General features: G+C 46.1%; 1 protein-coding gene across 4 annotated transcripts in view; it reads right to left on the reverse strand.

Moving 5' to 3' along the window:
* The window catches only part of GRAMD1B (GRAM domain containing 1B), a 207,533-nt gene that overhangs the window by 47,294 nt on the left and 139,198 nt on the right, over window positions 1-21,041 (reverse strand). For all 4 annotated transcript variants that reach the window (XM_023742967.1, XM_023742968.1, XM_023742970.1 and 1 more), the window contains exon 3: window positions 1,788-1,998. In XM_023742967.1, coding sequence (XP_023598735.1) covers window positions 1,788-1,998 — 211 coding nt within the window. The remainder of the gene's footprint in view (window positions 1-1,787; window positions 1,999-21,041) is intronic.

The raw sequence follows: 21,041 nt of genomic DNA on the forward strand, positions 1-21,041 counted from the left end.
ACCCCCTTTCCTCGTGGGCATCATTTCCTGAGTCCTCCCCTTCTAAAATACTGATTGCTCACCCTCCCTCCACTCGTTCCAAATTCTCCTCTGAAATCATGGGGCCCCCAGCTGACTCTGGCTCTGCCTCTCAGACGTGGCCACATCTCTCCAGGGCCTGGTGGGGACGATTATCAACAGTCACCAACTGCCAGGTGCTGGCCTCATGCCCTCTGGTAGAAATGCCCCATGCTCTGATCACGATCCAAGATCCTAAGAACACTGTGGCTCCCCGGGCTGGGCGGTGGGTGGCAACAGTCAGGGGGCACTCAAGCTGAGCGACTCCAAGAGGGTGGCTGGAAGAGCATGCCAGGGCGAGCTCCTGAGGTCCCTGCTACTGATCAAGTCACCTATTAGAACTCGTGACCCTCCATCAACTCGTCCTTCCTGCCAATTCCAATCACTACTTCTGGGGACTCAGGACTCACCCCCCAAGGGGAATGTGAGGACCTGCAGTATGACCCGATGGGGCCTTCCTTCCTCCAAAGGAATGAAACTAATCCTGGCAGGACTCTGCTTCTAGATAGCACCATGTAAAGAGGGAATAATTTAAAAAAAAAAAAAAAAAGGCATAATCCCTAGCCAGAGGCAGTGTTGGGGAGCAGGCAAAGATACCACGGGAGGGAGGGCAGGACAAGTCTGTTCTCCGACTTCGGGTACAGTAGGAATGGTCCCTCATGGCTTCGCACCAAACGGCCAGTGGGGCAGTGGGGCCAGCCCTTCTGGGAAAGGGGCAAAGCAAGACATATGGGCCAGAACTGGGAGGGGGTGGAGGGGAGGGGGTGCTGAGCACTACAGACAAGTCAACACTAGAGGGCAGATAACAAGACAGAGACAAAAGATGGCTTACTTTTGAGAGGCGCTTGTGAGACTAAGACCATGCATGCAAAGAAGGTATTTGGGAAAATGGTGGGGAAGAAGAGGAAGAACAAGAAATCAAAAGACAGATTCAAGTGGAAGCCAGCTCCCATGCCTCCCAGGGTCCCCACATCCTTCCCGGGGCCTGGGAGTCTGGGGAAGAACAGAAGCTTCTCGAAGGAGCATCTAGGCAAAGACATCTTCTCTCGCCAGAGGATTGAGGGCAGAAGAACATGGCTGAGGAACCACGACTAGCCAGGGCTTCCTCACCTCTCCCCACCATTGGGGCTTCTTCTGTGTGTATCCTCAGGCCAAAGGCCCTGTGCGAAGGTGGCAATGGTGACATCCTTGGGAGGGGTAAAGAGGCCCTGCCCCTGTCCTCTCTGCCAGGTGGGTACCGAGTAAATTAGTACCAAAGTAAGGCAGGGTGATGGATAGGAAGAACGTTAAAAATGGCATTATGCAAAGTTCCTTGGGGACCCTCTTCCTGGCAGGATAATTATCCCAAGTAATGTTCCCTTCTATCCCAGCCCCAGGGACTAAATTTAAAAACAGCAGCAGGGATAAACAGATGACCTCTCCTGATCCCCAGAGCAGCCCTCCTCCTCCGTTGCTCCTAAAGAGAGACAAGCTGCTTCTAAGGGCATGCAAGTGGAATCTTTTTCGAGCCCATGGGCCTTTCTCTGAGTGCTTAGCTGAGAAGGCATTTAACTAGGGTCTCCCCGGACTGCCCACCCTCCCCTCAATAAATAAAGACTGTCTCTCGGAAAACTCAGGCTGTTCTTGTGTAAAGCCCTGGAGGAAGGTGTTCCCCACCTCACCCTCCCCCAGTAGCAGCCTCTCTGCAGCAGCTAACAATGGGATAGAAGCCTCCGTGGGCCCTGCCTCACCTTAGAATTCTTGCCACTGCTTCGGCCAGACTGTGAGGAGCAGCTGCGCTGCACACCCTGTTCGGGTGTGGATGGGGACTTGTCTGAGGAGTGATCTGAGCCCTTCTCCACCATGGTGTCTCCGTCTGGGTTCTGTGGGGTTGGTGAGTGAGACCGCTTCCGGAGGATGGGGGAGCAGGCCGGCGTGCTGCGGTTTGAATTACTGGCAGTGCTGCAGGGGCAGATGGAGAGAGGGAATGAGGTGGAGAGGGGAAGAGGAAAGACAGGCAGTCAGTGATTGGAGGCTGGGCCAAGGGAGCCAGCTCTGGGAGCCTGGGCAAGGGCGCTGGAGAGAAATAGGGAGAAAAGGGCCCATCTATGAACTTCTCTGCACTGTAATACCACTGCTGGCCAGGAGAGGGCAGTGGTGCCAACGTGAAACAGCAGACTAAGAAAGGGGAAGTACGGCAATCAGACATTTAGATAGTGACCCATCCACACGTCTGTCCATCCATCTAAATATTGTTTCAGCCCCTATTATATGTGAGGGACTGTTAAGGGCACACAGAATGTAAGCGTTAAAAGACTCATTAGTAATCACCCAGTACCATCAGCTCATTTTATAGGTGCTGCAAGTCCAAAGTTTCAACATTTTGTTTTGGACTTTTTTGTCCATAAAAATAACAATAATTCTCCTTTACAAAAAATTCACATACATATTATTTCACTGGGTTCTTAAGACATTTTACTAAGATAGTAATGACAAGTATCATAATCCCTACTTTAAAAATGAATACCAATGCCTACCGTCAGAGACAAGCTAAGTGTCCTCTCACCACAGAGGGCTTAGAAACAAATCGTGAGTCATATGACTTGTAACTCACCCACACCAGGTAATTTCTTTGTAAGTCATATTAGTTCTGCCTCCCCTGCTGTGTAGAGATGAACATAGCAGAGATTCTCCCATTCCATACGCACTTCCCAAAAAATGCGTTTCTAACCGGCACTTTAAGCTTCCCACAGTGCCAAATTAACTTGCTTCAAGGCTTATAAGCTATATAAATATTTACTAATTGATTTTTAGCTTGTGTTCTTAATAGAGTAGAGAGAGAAAAGAGATGAAGAAAGAATAGACAGGAAAACTGAGGGTGGTTCAATTCTAATAGGTGTTTGCTTTACTTTGAGAGACTGGAGAAAGGAAAGAGGGAAAAAGGAGAAGGTTAAGAAGGAAAGAGAGGGTTACACGAAAGGAATTATGAAACTGGAAAGCAAAAAGCACAAGGGTGGGGGAATGAACACCCAAGGGTCCCACCTATTCAGCAGTCAGCCAGTAGGGCCAGGCTTAGGGAACATTTCAGATCTAAGGCTCCTAAGGGCCCTAGGAAGCACTCTTGAGAAGCTTCATTCCCGCCTTCCCAGAGGGAGGGGAGAGTAGGGTAGGGAACGCTGTCATTTGCATGAAGACCCGGCTATAACCTCAGCTATCCCACTGAACCCATTTGCAATGAAAACCATGCCCCTTTTGGCAAAACGTTCCACCTGCATATGGGTACCCACAGCAGAGAGAAGGAGGGCAAAGCACAAAATCCCAAATCAGCAAGTTTGGGGACAAAGAAGTGTGTGGGGGGGAGGTGGGGGGTGATGCTGTAAGCTTTGAAAGGAAACTTTTGAGGGGGGGCGGGGAAGGAGACCAGAGAAAGAGAATAAAAATGTGACCAGAGGACGCATGGAGAAAAAACCTGTTGCTATTGAGTCAATTCCAACTCATGGCAACCCTGGGTGTGTCAGAGAAGAACTGTCCTCTATAGAGTTTTCAATGGCTGATGTTTCAGATGTAGATTGCCAGGCCTTTCTTCCCAGGCACCTCTGGGTGGACTTGAACCACCAGCCTTTCAGTTAGCAGTCAAGCGTGTTAACCATTTGCATCACCTAGGGATTCCATGGAGAAAAGGCCCAATGTTTCGCTTCATCCTAAGACAGAATTTACCTTTAGAATCTCATTTATAATACTACCAATAACTGTGACGCAGAGAAGCTTAAGATGCTCCTTTCAAAAGGGGCCCTTCAATTTCTCACCGCATCCCCCACCATCCCTTATCCTCTTTAAGCTCATTTGTTCCCACTACTGCCCCATTCTCAATGGCATTGTCATTTCCTCCTCTCTCAGGCTGAAAACCAATGTCTTTCATCTCACCCCACAAAAAAATGAGTCACTGAAAGTTCCTTAACTATCCTTCCTTTCCATCCTCATTACGCTAGTTCTCAGTGCCTTTTGCCTAGACTCTTCTGATAGCCTCTAAGTGTTCTCCTCTTCCATATTCACTCATACCCTCCCTATAATCAAATCTTTCTAAATACAAACCTGAAATTATCTTTCTGCTCCCCATTGGCACCCAAAGTCCAAAATCCTCAACATGGAATGCAAAGTTCTCTATGAGCACAATTTGACACCTATCTATATTCCAATACTTTATCTCCTCTTATGCTCTCTTAAAGAGTTCCCATATTCTAGTCCCACACATCCTCTCTGATTTTCTTAATATGCATTCTCAGTCTTCTACCCCTAGACTTTTGGACAACTCACCTTTTCCCTCCATATCTACTTATTAGAGGGCTGTTCATCCTTCCAGACCCATTCCATCTTCTCCAAGCTTTGCTAGACATCACCACTGAACTGACTAGAACATTTAATACCTTCTGCCTGGCATTAAAGCTAAGACCTGCAAACTCTCGGAGGCTCCCACCCTGGCACCTCCCACACTGCCTAGCACAGTGCTCCATAACAGCACAAGCTCAGTAAATGCTGAACTGAATCCCATCCAAGGGAAGGTCTTCACACCCATGACTCCAATAATCCCTGATGGTACAACAGCTCTAAACTTGGTATCTCCAACCTGTTAATATCAATAAAAATAGCTAAAATGTCATGAATGTTTATGAGCTCCTGGCACTGGGCCAGCATTTATTAAGTATTATCTCACTTATTCCTCCCAACCAACCTATCAAGTACTAATGGGTATTATTGTTCATCTTTCTACAGATGAAAAAATATAATTGACAGACTGAGTACTTGTCCAAAGTCACACAGATGGCTAAGTGGCAGAACAGGATTCAAAATGCAGGCCTATCTGATTATAGAGCTTGTTGTGGGAACCAAGAACTCAATAATGTTTGTTTGGGGGATGGGTGGATAGATGAATAGAAGGATGGGTGATGGAAGGATGATGGGTAGCTGGATGAATAGAAAGAAGGAAGGAATCACCTTCGTGCCTCCAGTCTCCAATCCACTCTCTACTTTGCTGTTAAAATAAACTTCCTAAAAAGTGAACTTGACATTTTTGACCATGGTTAAAGTACTCTTATGGTTTCCTGCCCCTTAGAATACAATCTGAACTCCAAACTATGGCATATAAGTTCCTCAGTTATCTCACTTCCAGTCTACTTCTGAAAACCCCATCTGTGGCTACTTCTCCCAGCAAGCTTATTCTTCCACCATCAAGGCCGATTTACAGACCCTTGTGCCATGTCCTCTCACTCTTCCATATCTTACCCTTCTCTCTCTTTGGAATGCCATTTCCTCCTTCAGTCACCCTACAGACAGCCGGATCAACGTTTACACTTCAAGACTAAGCCCAAGCATGTCTTTTATCCTTCCATGTTCCGCCTCTACTCAGATTCTTTACAAGAAGAAATGTTTAGAGCTGCACTTCTAACTCAGCAGAATCATACTAAGCTTGCTAGATTTCTAAAAATCTTTTAAAAGGCACCTCATTATCCCACAGATGGATGTCCAGCCAAACAAATAAAACCAATTCCTATGTATTCCAAAATAGGTATCTTTCATTACTGGTCTGACAGAAACTGGAGAAATCCCGAAAGTATGGCCTCCGGACACCCTTTTAACTCAGTACTGAAGTCAGTCTTGGTTCATCCTCCAGCCAAAGATTAGACAGGCCCATAAAACAAAACGAGACTAAATGGGCACACCAGCCCAGGGACAAGGACGAGAAGGCAGGAGCGGACAGGAAAGCTGGTAATGGGGAACCCAAGGTTGAGAAGGGGAGAGTGTTGACATGGTGAGGTTGGCAACCAATGTCACAAAACAATATGTGTATTGTTTAACGAGAAACTAATTTGCTCTGTAAACCTTCATCAAAAGCACAATAAAATAAATATCAAAAGGAAAAAAATGTATCTTTCAAACTCTATGGTGTGCCATTAACCTGATCCTACTACCATTATTAATAATGGTATTGTATTATTTTTCAAAATTTGGAGATTTTAAAGCTAAAAAAAACCCTAGAGTTTCTGTAGGAAAGGAAGGGAAACTGGTATTGAGTGAGCTATTGGATTAAGTCTCCTTTCCAGAGTTTAGGATTAGCATATCTGATTAGTACATCCAACTCTCAACCTCACAAAAGAGAAACCTGAGAAACAGGGAGGTTAAGTGCCTGGTGAAGGTGATACAACTTCATATCTAGCTCTTCAGTTCCACAAATGTTTACTGAGCACCTAGGTACATGAGTTGATACCTGTGAATTAAACAGGATATTTGTACTTAGGACATGGACAGTCAGGAAGAGCTAGACATGCATTCCTTTCATTTTAATGTAAGCAGTGGGTGGTGTGATAGAAGTATAGAGACAGTAAGGGCACCTAACTCAGACTCCAGGGATCAAAAAAGGCTTCCTTGGGGATATGGCACTTGAGCTGGTTCTGAAAACGTGCTGGAGTTAGCCAGGAGAGGGGTATAGAGGTCAGGGAGGGTGTGGTAGTGGGAAAGAAGACAAAACAGAATGAGCACGAAGGTATGAAGGCATAAAATAGCTCGGCTATACAGAGCTAAAAGCAACTACGCGTTATTGGAGCATAACATGCTTCAGCTGATACTTAAGAGAGTCTTGAATCATCAATTTTCTCCAAAAATTGGCCCACTGAGACCCCACCAGCCACCAGTAACCCACTGCAGGGGGCCCAGAGGTCATTCACTCATTTCCCCAACATAGATTATTTCAGTCCTTTCTTGGTTACCATGCTAATAAACAACCAGTTGCCATCAAGTTGATTCTGACTCATGGTGACTTCGAGTGTTTAAGAGCAGAACTGTGCTCTAGGGTTTTCAATGGCTGGTTATTGTTTTTTCCCCCAGACGAAGATCACCAGGTGCCTCTGGATGGACTCGAACCTCCACCCTTTTGGTTAGCAGCTGAATGTGTTAACCATTTGCACCACCCAGGGACTCCCTGCTAATAAAGAGTGCTTCCTTAAGTCTTACCCCAATACCTCAGGCTATAATTTGATCCTGCTTCCTACAGCAGAAGCCCTTGAAAGACAGGGAACTATGGAAAGAGGACAAAGGCTCTTTGGCTTTCTGTAGTGACTCTTTTTACAGCATCCTCCCCATCCCAGCTTTAAGACAGGACCGCTGCTGCAGCACTTGGCTTGACTTTTTTTTCCCACCCTTACCCCCAGTGTGGCTCTGTCGGCACAGGCAGACCTTGTCAGCAAGCCAGCTCCCTGGTCAGCCACCCGTACATTTTGCAGAACCCTGAACAGAATAGCTAGACGGTGTTTCAGTGTTCCTCATTCATGTTATCTTGTCTGCCTGCAGAGAAATCAATCATTTCTGGCCCAGGGATTGCAAAACATTTGCCCGTCACTCTGGAACCCCATCTCCACCTGCTCAGATTTCAGCAGCTCCTTTCTGACTCTCCTGCCACAGTGTCCCCCTCCCTCTGATCAACCCAGCCCTGGGTCATTCCCAGACAGACTCTCACCCCACCTCCTACACCTGGGCACTTCACACTGACTTTATTGTTTCTCGTATAAGTCCAGCCCTACAGTGACCTAGAGGATCAAATGTCTGGCTGGAATGGGTTCAGTGTCAGGGTCACTGGCCATTTCTTATAAAGACTGTCTAATATGTCCCAGGACACTCCCACCCAACACAGCATTTAATGAGAAATTGAAAAAGCCAGTTTCAAGTGCAACATTTGTTTGCTGGGGGCCTGTGTGGGCAGTTTAGCATGAGGATTAATTGCCAGTCGCCCATGTCAGCAGGCCCAGGTTTGAATCCTTGGAAAAACCAGAGATAATAATACTTACCTAACTCCTCAGATTGCTGTGTTAAATGAAATAACATATGTCAAATATTTAGTGCGGTACCTGGCACATAACAAATGCTCAATAAAAAGTTGCTGATATGATTATTAAGAAGGCTCTTGTCTCTCTCTCTAAAATGTGGAATAAATATCCTTGCCCCTTTTGCCCAAAGGGTTATATGGCAATGCTTTGAATGCTCCTGAGCATTACTTCCCACAGTGGGGACCAGGACCACCAGGGGTGTGCCCTTAAAGTGCAGAATCCCAGGTCCAGTCCCACCCCACCCAATGAATTAAAATGTTTAGGGGATGGTCTTAAGAATCTACATGTTAAACAAGCACCACTACTCCCAAGAAATAAGAAGTAATGACATATCTGCCTCAGGTGACAGAGACCAGCTCACAACTCCTTGAGCATCAGCTGTTCAGTGTCTGCTAGGTTGGGCGGACTCACTGGAACAGTAAAATCATTTGAGCTTGTCTTAGGCCCAGTCTGTCAATGCAGAAGAATCCTAAACTGAGCTGATGGGGGTGAGGCAGGAGGATACGGTTGAAGGTGGAAGGTAAGGCTAAGACTCAGTACCTGATAGGACAATGCCGCCTTCTTTGAGTTGTAGAAGACTGACAATTATCTTTAGAGCTCAAACCCACAGCCAAATGGCAAGCATCTCATTCCCCCCTAGTTTTAGTTAGTCTGGTTAAAGCTGATTCTGATATCTAGTGGTCCCTAACTCCTAATAGATGGTTGTTCTGCTCTCCACCATGCTGATTTCCAAGTCTCATCAATAATCCTCTTCAGTTCTTTATAATATCACTACAAATAACCATGTGAATTAGCCAGCTCCACTTTGAATTTTCCCATAGTACAAGCTCAAGTGTCTGAGATAGGAAGACTGCAGCTGTATTTGCATAACATTTGCATGGAATTTATATGCTGCCTGCAAATAACTCCATTGGTAGCACTGACCACCCCAACAAGTGCCAAATTCCAAGTTTATTAAGACACCCTGAAGATGGTTACTTTTTCAATTCCTCTCTGTATTCTTGCTTATTTCTTAGCAGTGTCTTAGTTCCTTTGCACCCTCATAAAACCACAGCATGGTAGGTGAGAAGGGCAGACGCCAACAGAACCATGTAGAAGGGAAAGAAAGGCCCAAATCACAAATTCCAGCAGGGCCTCAAATTTCCCTAGAAAACAGGATACTGGAGTCACTTATGACTACTTGTGATAATCCTCCTGGAGTCCCTGGTCTCAACCCCCTTTACCCATTGAAAATAAACCAGGAGATCACTGGTTCACAGAAAGAGCTGAAAGGGTCTATCCAGTCTAATCCTCTCACTGTTACAGATAAGGAAACGGTCCAGAGAAACGACATGACTGTCTACCAAGGGGTTAACAGATAGTTGGATGTCTCAGCAACTCTGCCACCCAGACCCAGGGTGCTAGGTATTGCGAGTCTCAGTTGCTTCTCCCACTCCACTACCAATTTTTAGGATACTGTATGGGATGTGCATTTGAAAGGATGAGAAATGCACTGCTATTCTTAAGAGGAGTTCCCCATGACCGTGTATGGAACCCCCCTTTTTGTGTGCCGAGGGCAGTGGTGGTTCAGTGGTAGAATTCTCGCCTTCCATGAGGGAGACCAGGGTTCGACTCCTGGCCAATGCACCTCATGCACAGCCACCACCCCTTTGTCAGTGGAGGCTTGCACGTAGCAATAATGCTGAGCAGGTTTCAGCACAACTTCTAGACTAAGATGGACTAGGAAGAAAGGCCTGGTGATCTACTTCTGAAAATCCACCAGTGAAAACCCTGTGGATCACAATGGCCCAATCTGCAACCAATCATGGGGATGGCACAGGACCTAGTAACGTTTCATTCCACCATGCACGGGGTTGATATGAGTCGGGGGCCGACTCAGTGGCAGCTAACAACAATCACTTGGGGACAGCTTAGTGCCACTGTGTCCGGTTTCCTCTCTAGGGGAGAAAGCCAACTGTGCCTTTTGTGTTAAAACTGTGATTACCTGATTGAAGAAAGGTGAGACAGCTTCTAGGCGAGATGCTTTTTTTAAAAATGGTGCAGGTTCTCTTCCTGATCTAATGCTAAAGTTGGGTCCCAGCCTTGTCCCAGCATGTCACATGTTGGACTGGATTTAGCAGCATGTTATATTGTAGCAAGGGATAGGAAGGGAGAGGGCTCCAGGGATAAAGACTTTTTTTCCTATCATAGATTATACAAATGCCAACCGCAGATCCCGACACAGAAGGGGTCTCCCCCAAGTGCTGCAAGAGCAAGATTTTGACAAAGATGAACATCTTGTTCCCTCTCCTCTGTGTGGGCTATGGTGTTCGGAACTTGCTGAAATTCCCTGGGGGCTTTCCAAATTGGGCCTTTGGGTGACATATACAAGGTGTTCTGGGACAGGCTCAGGCTGAGATTTGGAACCAAGAAGGTGGAACGGGACTGTTCCATTTGTAAGAAAGCTTACAAATGGACGGCTGGCAATTTTCCAGACTCGTAACTAGCCACTGGGAGTCCTGGGTGGCACAGTGGTGAAAAGCTACAGCTGCTAACCAAAAGGTCAGCAGATGGAATCTACCAGCTGCTCCTTAGAAACCCTATGGGCAGTTCTACTCTGTCCTATAGGACTGCTATGAGTTGGAATCAAATCAACAGCAATGGTTTTGGTTTTTTGAGCCACTGGTCATCCAAACATTCGCTCACACTGTCCACACTGACCAAGCCCTTCTCTCTTTCTGCACTCTCTCACTGGTCCCCATCTCTGTAGATATTCTGTAGATAATTCAGGGCACTTCCTATGGCCAACAACCTCCGATTACTGACTCTTCCTTCCTTATCTAGTTCAAAAGTATATAGAAAGTTAAAAAAAAAAAATTTTTTTTAACTCTTATAAAGACATTGAAAGGTGGCAAAGCCCATCCAAAATTTGCAGCCAGTTGACTAATTCAACACATAGACATATTCTCAACAGAGATCTACTTAAGCCTGGAACAAATTACTTATTGTGGGGGAAAGCAGTGACTTCAGTTGTTGAATTTATTAATTAACATGAGGATAAAGTCCACAGAAAGTCTTTGGTGAACCAAATTAAAGTGCAGCTTCAATTATCCTTCCGTGTTCTTAGTCCAGAGAGGTGATGGGTGAAGAGGGGGCTAGAGATTGGGCAGAGTTTGCTTGCCTTTCCTACTCAAACCAAAGAGAAGAGATCCCTCATTACAGTGGCTGCAGGCTCTGCCCAACCCACGCCCCCACCCCCTGGCTTTCCTGCTGCTTCTGTTCAGCCACAGAGTTTGGAATTCAGTACAGGAACAGGCATGACAAACACTATTTTTCATTTCCATGGAGACCAAAGCCTGCAGTAGAACCAGGACTCCATGCCTGAAATGCCAATACAGCCTGACCCACTTTTCCCCGCTTCCTACAAAAACAAAATAAGTTTGTCTGGGTCCTACCAGAGCTGAGGCAGAAGCCAGGGCTCCTGTTATCTATATGGATATTTTGGGGAAGAAAAAATTACGAAATCATTTGAAAGCACAGATAATGAAAAAGAACCAGTGTTAGAAGTCAGACCTGAGTTGTTTTAGCAGAAGGGCTCACAGGCTGCACCAAATCCGTCACACTTCCTTTTCCTAACCTTCTGGAAAGAAAAGTTCTTAACACCTAAGAGAAGCATTTAACAACCAGGTATCTAACTCCTCCTGGAATTCAAACTTGGGAGACTGTTTCCGCAACTTCATCTTGCACCACTCTTTCCCTCACTCTATTCCAGCCTTATGGACCTTTATGTTCCTTGAACACACCAAGTTAATCCCTGCCCCAGGATATTTGCACTGGGTCCCTCTGCTTGCAATTCTTACTCTAGAGTTGAATGGCTGGTTTCTTTACAGCTCAAATGTCACCTCCTCAGAGCAGCCTATCTTAAGTGACCACTCCATCTAAAGTGGCCTCCCTATTCCCAGGCAATCATTACCACATCACCCATTTTTTCCTTCCTGGCATTTAAAAGGTGCTGAAAGTATCTTGTCTTCTGATGTTGCTTCATTGTTTGCCACTGGATTGAAAGCTCCATAGGACCTGGGGGCTTGTCCACCGTTTCCTGCTGTGTCTAGTGCCTTTAGCACAGGTCTGGTGCACACAATGGGACTGCAGATACGTGGTGCATGAATAAAGGAATGAGCTCTCTTTAAGGCCCTCCATTCCACTGTTGCGGTACACTGTTACGTCTTTCTTAAGCTGGCCCCAAATCTGCCTTCTTATAACACCAGCCCACTGGTCATTATTCTGACTTTTGGATCCATGAAAATAAACTATGATGCCACTTCCAGACCCTTTGCTGGCCTGGTCACTTGGTCTAAATATCAGGGGATAGGAGTTTAAATCCTGAGTTGTTTTGTGCCCTTAAGAAAAACTGCTTTATCTTTCTGTGTTCCATGTCTGACGAATGATTACATCCTACATTACCGGGGTGAGGAACAGAATTTTACAAAGAATAAACCTAATTAGAGAGTGCATCCCAAAAGAAAAGGGCTGTCTATAATTGATTACAGAGCAAAAGTGTTAGAAGCAGGATGTGAATTCCCAGTTAAGAAAATGAACTCTGTTTCTAAATTCTGTCCTTTCTGCCTGGCAAAGACACAGGTGAGAATACAGATTGTTGCTATTCACATCTTCAGCTCGTCCCTACTTCCATAGGGCTGGGAAGATGACAACTTAAGATGCAGGAGAGACTGAAATTAAACATAGGGACTTACTGGTATTGGATAATTTTCTTTTCCTGAGACTGTTCACAACAGGACAAACACCTAACATTTAGGGGCAGTCCTGCTGGGTTTGCAGGCAGGGTGTTGGCTGCACTGAGCTAAAATCATAGGCTGCAGTTTGGAAGGGACCTCAGTAGTCATCTAATCCAACCTATCACCAGATGCAGAAACTTCCTCTGCAACAGCCCTGCCAACAGCCGCTCTGCCTCTGCTTGGTATTTCCAATGACAGACAATTCACTAGGTGTCCTCGTACTTGTTAGGCCAGCTCTAGGGGACTCCAAAGTGCCATTTTACTTATTTATCCACAACTCTCAGTGATCATTATCTAGCCAGCTCTGCCTTTAACAGTCTCTAGAAATTAAGTTAATTTTGCTGAGTTCCTGTAATTCAGCAAGCATGTACTGAACACCTGCTATGTGCCTCCAACTTTGTAATACATAACCTAAGGGCCAAATAGAACGGGGACCATGTTGTGGTCCTTTGTATCCACACAATATTACACATGCTATTGGGTACATAGTAGGGACTGAATAAATACTTTAAAATTGACTCACTACCAATCTCAGCCAAATCTAAGTACAAGACCACCCAAAGTATTGCAGAAGCCTCAACTCTCATAGGAACGGGACCTTGTGAAAGCAGAAAGTCACTAAGCTATCCCAGGAAGCCCCTTCCTTGAAAGAGACTTCCAATCCATCGGGAAGCCACAAACCACTGGAACAAGGCCAGGAGGAGTTAAACTGAATAGAACTTCCAGCTTCTTCTAGGTTTGCTCATCAGGGGCCCCTCCCCCATTACCAGCAACAGAAATATCCATCCATCCAACGGAAATCTGATGAGGATTATGGGCACAGTTCTACTATGAAACACACAGGATGGCCATGAGTCAGAATCAATACATGGGGTCGCCACGAGTCAGAATCGACTCAGTAGCAACTGGTTTTCATTATACTCCATGTCAGGTAATGTTCTAGGCATTAGGGACACCTTTGAAGGGCTCACGATCAGGTGGGAGAAACAGACATGGAATTAACGAACACCATGTGATAAAAGCTACTGGATTCAACCAAAACCTCTCCCCTCACCACCTGTCACAGCAGGCAGGAAGAGGTACAAGAGAATAGCAAGCCAGGAGTTGAGAATACAGAAGAGGAGGACTCAGCCCTTTCCCTGTATATGATATGGGGGCAAACTATTTCTCTTTGAGCTTCAGCTTTTATGATGTGAGAAGTAAACTCTGCTTAACCCGCACAAAGACATGAGAGGGGATGGCAAAGACAGTACAAGGAAACTCTGAATTTCTGAGAGAAGTAGCATTTCTGAGACAGGACTCAGATTTAAATTAGGCAAAGGATCCAAAAACAAGAGCCAGGCAGCCTGGGCCTGTAGCAATTTCAGCGTCACCAGCTCTCCCACTGGTCAGGGCCACACCACCTGAGGCACCAGAAGGTCACTGCAGGACTGCCACAAAGTTTTAAGCTAAATCCTCAGACTAAGGGGTGAGTAAGTGGCTGAGAAGTAAATAACGGCATTCAGTTTGTCCTTCCCTCACAGCACTTCTCCCCTAACCTCACTGTTAGAGCCTACAAACACAAATGGCTAATCCCTCCCTGACCCCTATGGATTCAAACCCAGTTCTGACTTATTTTTCTGCTAAAGATCAAACTGAAAAAGGATGAAAATTAACCAATATGTTAAAATCATAAAAATTTTAGAATAAAGAGGACTGTAAGAGGTCAGCCAATCTGCAGGCTTTAGTCAGATGCCTGTCACTCAAGATAGGCATTAATCTAATTTAAAATATATCCAGGGTACAAAATTCCAGGGCTTTCCTTTGTGGCCCTTCTTATTGTCTCCTGCTATAATCAGGAAGTTCTTCCATATGATTAAAAAAAAAAAAAAAATCTGTTATATTGAACTTCATACCATTTTCTTTTATTCCATCTTCCCCAGAGTTAAGGCCAGTTCATTAGCCATAACCCCGTCTCTGTCCTACTTTCTTTAAGTGAAATGATTCTCCTTCCTCAAGCCTATTTTCAGAAATTAGAAATCATTTCCCCTACGACATCTCCACCAATTCTTTGTTTAAACTAAGCTCTTATGCCTCAAGTGACAGAGAAGTCATTAGTTGATGATGTAGGTCATTTCACCTTTGGACAACTCTGATAGTTTTTAAGCTGAAGCTGTTTTCTGTGGCTTCCTCCAAAGGTCCTAACTCTACCTCTTGGGAGCAGCAGACCAGATCTAGATCCTCTTCCACATGATATTTTAACATGGCTCTTTCGACCCTCAGTCTTTTCTTCCATGTTGTGGCTATAGATCTCTCAGCCATTGGGTTTTCTCTCTTCCGATTGGGTTCTACTTTACCTCCAACTGCCTTAAACTGTGGAGCCCAGAAATGGTTGTATTCCTGAAGGGAGGTGGTCCGACTAGCTCAAAATAGAGCAGAATCATTGCCCTGGGTGCCTTGACAATCAGGGATCAAACATATATTTTTGGAGTCATCCTCTGAATCAGGGAAATCTAGAATTAGTCACTGTTCTAAGTCTCTGGCTACAGTGCTTCATCTTCAGCCTACAGGCTAAGGAGAGTGTATGCAGATGTAACAAACGCATGCACATCCCTACAAGGAGCACACACACCCACCACTTTCCCCAACCAGTTGGATGAAGAACCCATCCAACTCTCAACCCAACTCAGACTATATAGTACCATTGTGAACATTTATATGAATAACTTCAGGCAAAAACCACAGACCTTAGAAGTTCGCTTATCTGGAGATATTAAGCCCTTAGCAAATGTCAGCCGTTCATTCCTTTGTCTCTGATTTCCTGGCTTCCTGATAAACTGATATATTGCCTGACTGATCTACAGCAACACTATGAGGTTCAGAGGTCATTTTGAAAACTGAATCCAGTCTTGTATTGCCAGTAACCCAGCTACGTAAGGGTGTACTATGTATACACATGTGTATATAATGAAGCTGTCTGTACTCAATTTGAAGAGTTTGAAGAGACCACTTATAAGGTGGTCTCAGGTGATCATCAGGACTTCACTGTAGGGCTTTGAAATGCTTTGGAATAGCTGATGTAAACGAGGGCAGTATACACGTTGTATAGCATCCAAATCTGTTGCCCGTAGGATTTTGACCTGAGTAGGAAACAAACAGCGGTGCCATGCTCAAAGATGGCGGCCAACCATGCAGCTTTGTATGTGTGTTGCTCTCCACAGTCCTGCTGATAATTCAGTCTCCTGCATCAGGCTGCTGAAACTTTTGGGATCCATGTGGGAGATTAGATTATGGGCAGAGACACACATTCAAAGTGGTGTGGGTAGCCGCCATCTTTGAGCAGGGTGCATCTGTTTGTTTGCTACTCTGTCAAAATCTGACAGGCAACAGATTTGGTTGCTATGCAATGCGCGTATGCTGCCCTTGTTTATGTCAGCAATTACTGAACCATTCTGAACCGGTTCAAAGCCCTGCTTTACTGTCAGGGTCAGCAAACTATGGCTCATGGACCAAATCTGGCCCACAGCTTGGTTTTGTACAACCCCTAGGCTAAGAATGGTTTTTACATTTTTTTAATGGGTATTTTTGTGACGTGAAAATTATATGAAATTCATATTTCTGAGTCCGTAAGTTTTATTGGAACACAACAACACTCATTCATTTATATAATGTTTATGACTGAATCCACTCTACAACAGCAGAGCTGAGTAGTTGCCACAGAGACCGTATGGCCTGCAAAGCCTAAAATATTTACTATCTGGCCCTTTATAGAAAAAGTTTGCCAACTCCTGGTCTAACAATGTAGGACCAACAGAAAGTCTTTCTGCAAGCCTGTTTCTCCTCGGTCAAGTGGGGTGGAAGGGGCTTATACTCCAAAGACAAGGAATTTGTGCTTAATGACCCCACCCACACAATACCCATTGAGTGAAGAGGCTGCAGGCTTCTCCCACCAACAGAGGAAATTTGAAGGGTGAGGGAAGAGAGGAAGAAGAGGTTGCTTTTTTCGAGATGTGATGATGAAAGCTCCCTTCTTCCATTCTCTCCCCAATGGGTGGTTTTGCAGTTGTTTAAACATCTAAAAAGGTAACCAAACTAGCTAATTCTCCACTCACAACCCACCGCCAATCTCCACCAGGTACTACTAGCTATGGCCTTGACACTCTCAACCGCACGGGCAGTTCCCCAAAACATCCATTTCCCCTATCATAAACCCAGTCCCTTCTTGCAAGGCTAGCTCTCTGCATTCTGGTCCTAATCTTCTCTAACTTGTGGAGTGCTAGCCACGGTAAAAGCAAGAAGTATGCTCTCCATTCAAGACTAGGTGAGGAGAAAGAAGAGGAGGGAGACAAAAGAGTGAGAGGTATCCACAGAAGCAGAGCTTACCAGCAAGTGTCAGAGAAGGTAAAGAGGCTAAGAGCCCTTTACCCAGCCCTGGCTGATCTCTTGGCTGAGTCCCTGGAGAGACAGAAAGCCCCAAGTCCTCCTCCACCCATCCAGTTCCCTAATTCAAGCAAATAACTAACAATGCAAGGAGGTGTAGGGGAGAAAAGCTCAGCCACTGAGCATCTATTTTCTCGAAACACATGGCAAACCTCTAAGCCAAATGCCAGGGAAGCCAAAGAATAAACAAAACCCTTCATTCTCCTGAGACAGGGGGGCTATCAACTTCCCCTCTTATTCTCTCCCTTTTCCCTAGCCAGACCCATCAGTCCGACCCTCTCCGGCAGCAGGGTCTGTCCACACTTAAGACGGAGGTCAGTAACCCCAGATACCCTGCCTCCCCTCCCTTTCTAACCACAGCTCTGGTCACCTCTTACCCACCAGGGACACAGCAGAGCTAAGTTGGTGGGCTAGGAACGGGAGCACATGGCTGGTTCACACCTCCCCAGAAGCTCCCGACCAGCTCTCCATGACGCACCACTAATTCAAGCCCCTGCCCTCCTTTCTCCAAGTCTCGCTGGCCAAGGGGACTCCATCAGTCCTAGCCCCACCCCTCCCTCCACTCCACCTCGGCTCACCCCTTAGTGCTCCAAAGCTCAGGTCAAGCAGAACTACAGAAGGAAAGAGGGGAAAAGGAAGAAGAAAGAAAACAACTAGAGAGAGAAACGAATGTGGCATCTCCGCAGTATGCTGTCAGGCAGGCTGCTTTTGGGTCCCCCAACAGAGAACAGAAGCAAACAACATGGACTCCGGATTTACTCTGCCTTGAAAGGTTTGTGTTCCCAGCAGCTCGGAGCAGCCTGCGCCGGCTGGAAAAACACAGGACCAGACAGAGAGGTTCTCGCTACAGCCCCCCAGGGCCCCAGCCTTACCCCCAGACGTAGCCACCCCTTCCACAAAATCCCCTGAGGAGACAAAGATAGACTGACACATGCACACACACACACACACACACACATACAAAAGCGTCAGCACAAGTGAGCACTAACCTGGAAGCCATTAGGAACGGTAGCAGAGTGCAGTGCAGAGAGGAACTCATTCATTCATGCATTGGGCAGTGAGGGGGGTGGGGGTGGGGAGGGAGTGGGGGCCCTGGAGGTTGGAGGGCACTCACCTCCATGACCATTACAAAGCCCAATTTCTAAGGGAGGGAAGGGAGTGGGGGCAGGGTGCTTATAAGCTGGGGGAGCTTCCTTTCTCTGCTGTTTCGCACAGCTCCGGAATTTTAAGCATGACTCCCCTTTATTTTCTTTTCTCCCACCTCCCTCTGCGGCTGTTATTTGGTGTGGCCAAGCAGCCATACAGAAGTGCCTCTCTTCCTCTCCCTTGCTCCCTTTCTCTCTCTCTCCCTCACATACAGCTGTTCTCTGGCTCATGCACGCACGCGCACAGGCGCACAGACACAGACACGCACCCCTCTGGTGCGCAGGCACACACGCGTGCATGCACACGCGTGCACACACACACCCTGTCGCCTGCTGATTTACATAATGCAACTCTTTGGTGCAGTCAGCTTGCCAGCTCTCAATTATTCATGCCAGCCTGGAAGATAGAGCCACTGGGGCTGCAGGCATTACTTCCTCTTCGTCCCCAAATCTGACAAAACACAAGCTGATGCTCCTAGGAGATTTTGCTCCCTTTGCTGCCACCAATTATTTCCTAGGTGTTGCCTATTAGGTCCACCTGTATCAAGGAGGTGACAGTAAATAAAAGCATACGCTTCCGGCTCAAAATAGAGCCTTGCATCTCGCAGAGGACGACAGCGGCTCTCACTGTCTGAGCCTTGGGAATAGAGGAGAAGAGGAAGGTGGCGCTGGAAAACAAACTCTGCACAAGAAAATGGCTGGGGGACCTTCAGGATAGCACAGTGGCTGTGATAGTTACTTCTTGAGCAAGTCAAGACTCTTACAGATGAGAAAAGTAACAGACAAGTAAGGCACTTACATTCATGCCAAAGCAGGGCCATTGAATGTTCAAACTCTAAGCAGCACCTCTTAAAATTGTTCTTTCTCCTGTCCATTGAGTGAAATGGAGTACTGGGACTGAAATGCAGAGACCTTCCCCTCCCCACCCCGCCCCCCACCCAGTGTTCCGTCAGGTGAGAGGCATTCTATTCAGCAATGATATTAATACTTGGAAAGTCATTTATGGCTTACAAAGCACCTTCACTCACATTAATCCATTTGATTTCCCACAACAAACATCTTTGTAGGTCTTGTTATTGACCCCATCTAACAGATAAGGATGTGAAGCCCTGGAGAGGTGGAAGCTCCCCCAGCAGAAAGAGGCTGAGCTGGGCTCCAGATCACCTGACTCTAAATCCCATGATAATGAACTGCCTGCCACCCTGCGTGCGCTTGTGAATCCTTGGAAAACCATTGTCTATGGAGGAGAGTAGCTGAGGAAGTCCAAACCTGGGCCAAAATAAACACGAACGATAATGGTTAGCCGAGTGCTTCTCAAATTTAATCACCTTGGGATCTCGTTAAAACATGCTGATTCAGTAGGTCTAGAAGCTACTGATGGCACAATGGTTAAGTGCTCAGCCTATAATCTTTCAGTTAGCAGTTCAAACCCATCCAGTGCCTTGGCAGGAGAAAGACCTGGAGATCTGCTTCTGTAAACATTACAGCTTAGGAAACCCGATGGGGCAGTTCTGCTCTGTCACATGGGGTAGCTATTATGAGTTGAAAATCAACTCAAGGGCACCTAACAACAACAACAAGGTAGGGCTGAGTCCCGGGTGATGCAAATGATTAAGCGCTCCATTACTAGCCAAAAAGTTGGCAGCTTGAACCCACCCAGAGGTGCCTCGGAAGACAGGCCTGGTGATCTGCTTTTGAAAGGTCACAGCCTTGAAAACTCTAAGGAGCACAGTCCTACTCTGCACACAGCCACTTGAACAACAACAGGGTAGGGCCCAAGAGTCTACCTTTGCAACAAACTCTCAGCTGATGCCCATGTTGTGGTTCCATGAACCACACTTAGTAGCAAAGGGTCAGCAGCATTATGCATTCTGCCTCCTTGGATGTTCCTGAAGCACAAAGTTGTGTATGTCTGCTGCAGCTGCACAGGATAACATGCTGAAAGCGAATAATCATTATTATCCAATGATGTCACCTGTACTTTTATGGATTGAATTGTGTCCCCAAAAAATATCTGTCAACTTGGCTGGGTCATGATTCCCAGGTCTTGTATGATTGTGTAATCTGATGTGATTTCCTTATGTGTTGTAAACTCTATCACTATGATGAGGTTATACTGATGAGGTTTACAAGATTAGATAGTGTCTTAATCCAATCTCTTCTGAGACATAAAAAAGAGAAGTGAGCAGAGACACATGGGAACCTCACACCACCAAGAAAGCAGTGCCAGGAGCAGAGGGCATCCTTTGGACCTGAGGTTCCCGTGCTGAGATGCTCCCAGACCAAAGGAAGACTGATGCATCACAAGGACTTTCCTCCAGAGCTGACAGAGAGAGAAAGCCTTCTCCTGGAGCTGACACCCTGAATTTGGACTTATAGCCTACTGGACTGTGAAGAAATAAACTTCTCTTTGTTAAAGCCATCCACTTGTGGTATTTCTGTTAGAGCAGCACTAGATGACTAAGACGTGTACCTTGCTCACCAGACCTATGCTGAGAGCTAATACTTCTTGGGCATCTGTTGTCAAAAAGTCTCGTTCTGGGAGCACCAAACCCTATAGGCTCATCAGGAGAGGTCTTTCCAATTGTTTCTCTTTGCATCCTGTTGCTAGAACAGCAGTCTTGCTGCATCTAGGAAGCAGATGAGTTTGGATTCTCTGACCCCACCTCGGTTATCTAGAGGAATCCCAGTTCCAAAGAAAAGTAGACTGGCAACGAATGCCCCGGGACACACACATCGTGCAAATTCTATCCATCCCTCCTTGTCTGGCTCAAGTCTCACCTCTTCTGAAA

Source organism: Trichechus manatus, unplaced genomic scaffold (assembly GCF_000243295.1).
Source record: "Trichechus manatus latirostris isolate Lorelei unplaced genomic scaffold, TriManLat1.0 scaffold00227, whole genome shotgun sequence".
Classification (NCBI taxonomy): domain Eukaryota; kingdom Metazoa; phylum Chordata; class Mammalia; order Sirenia; family Trichechidae; genus Trichechus; species Trichechus manatus.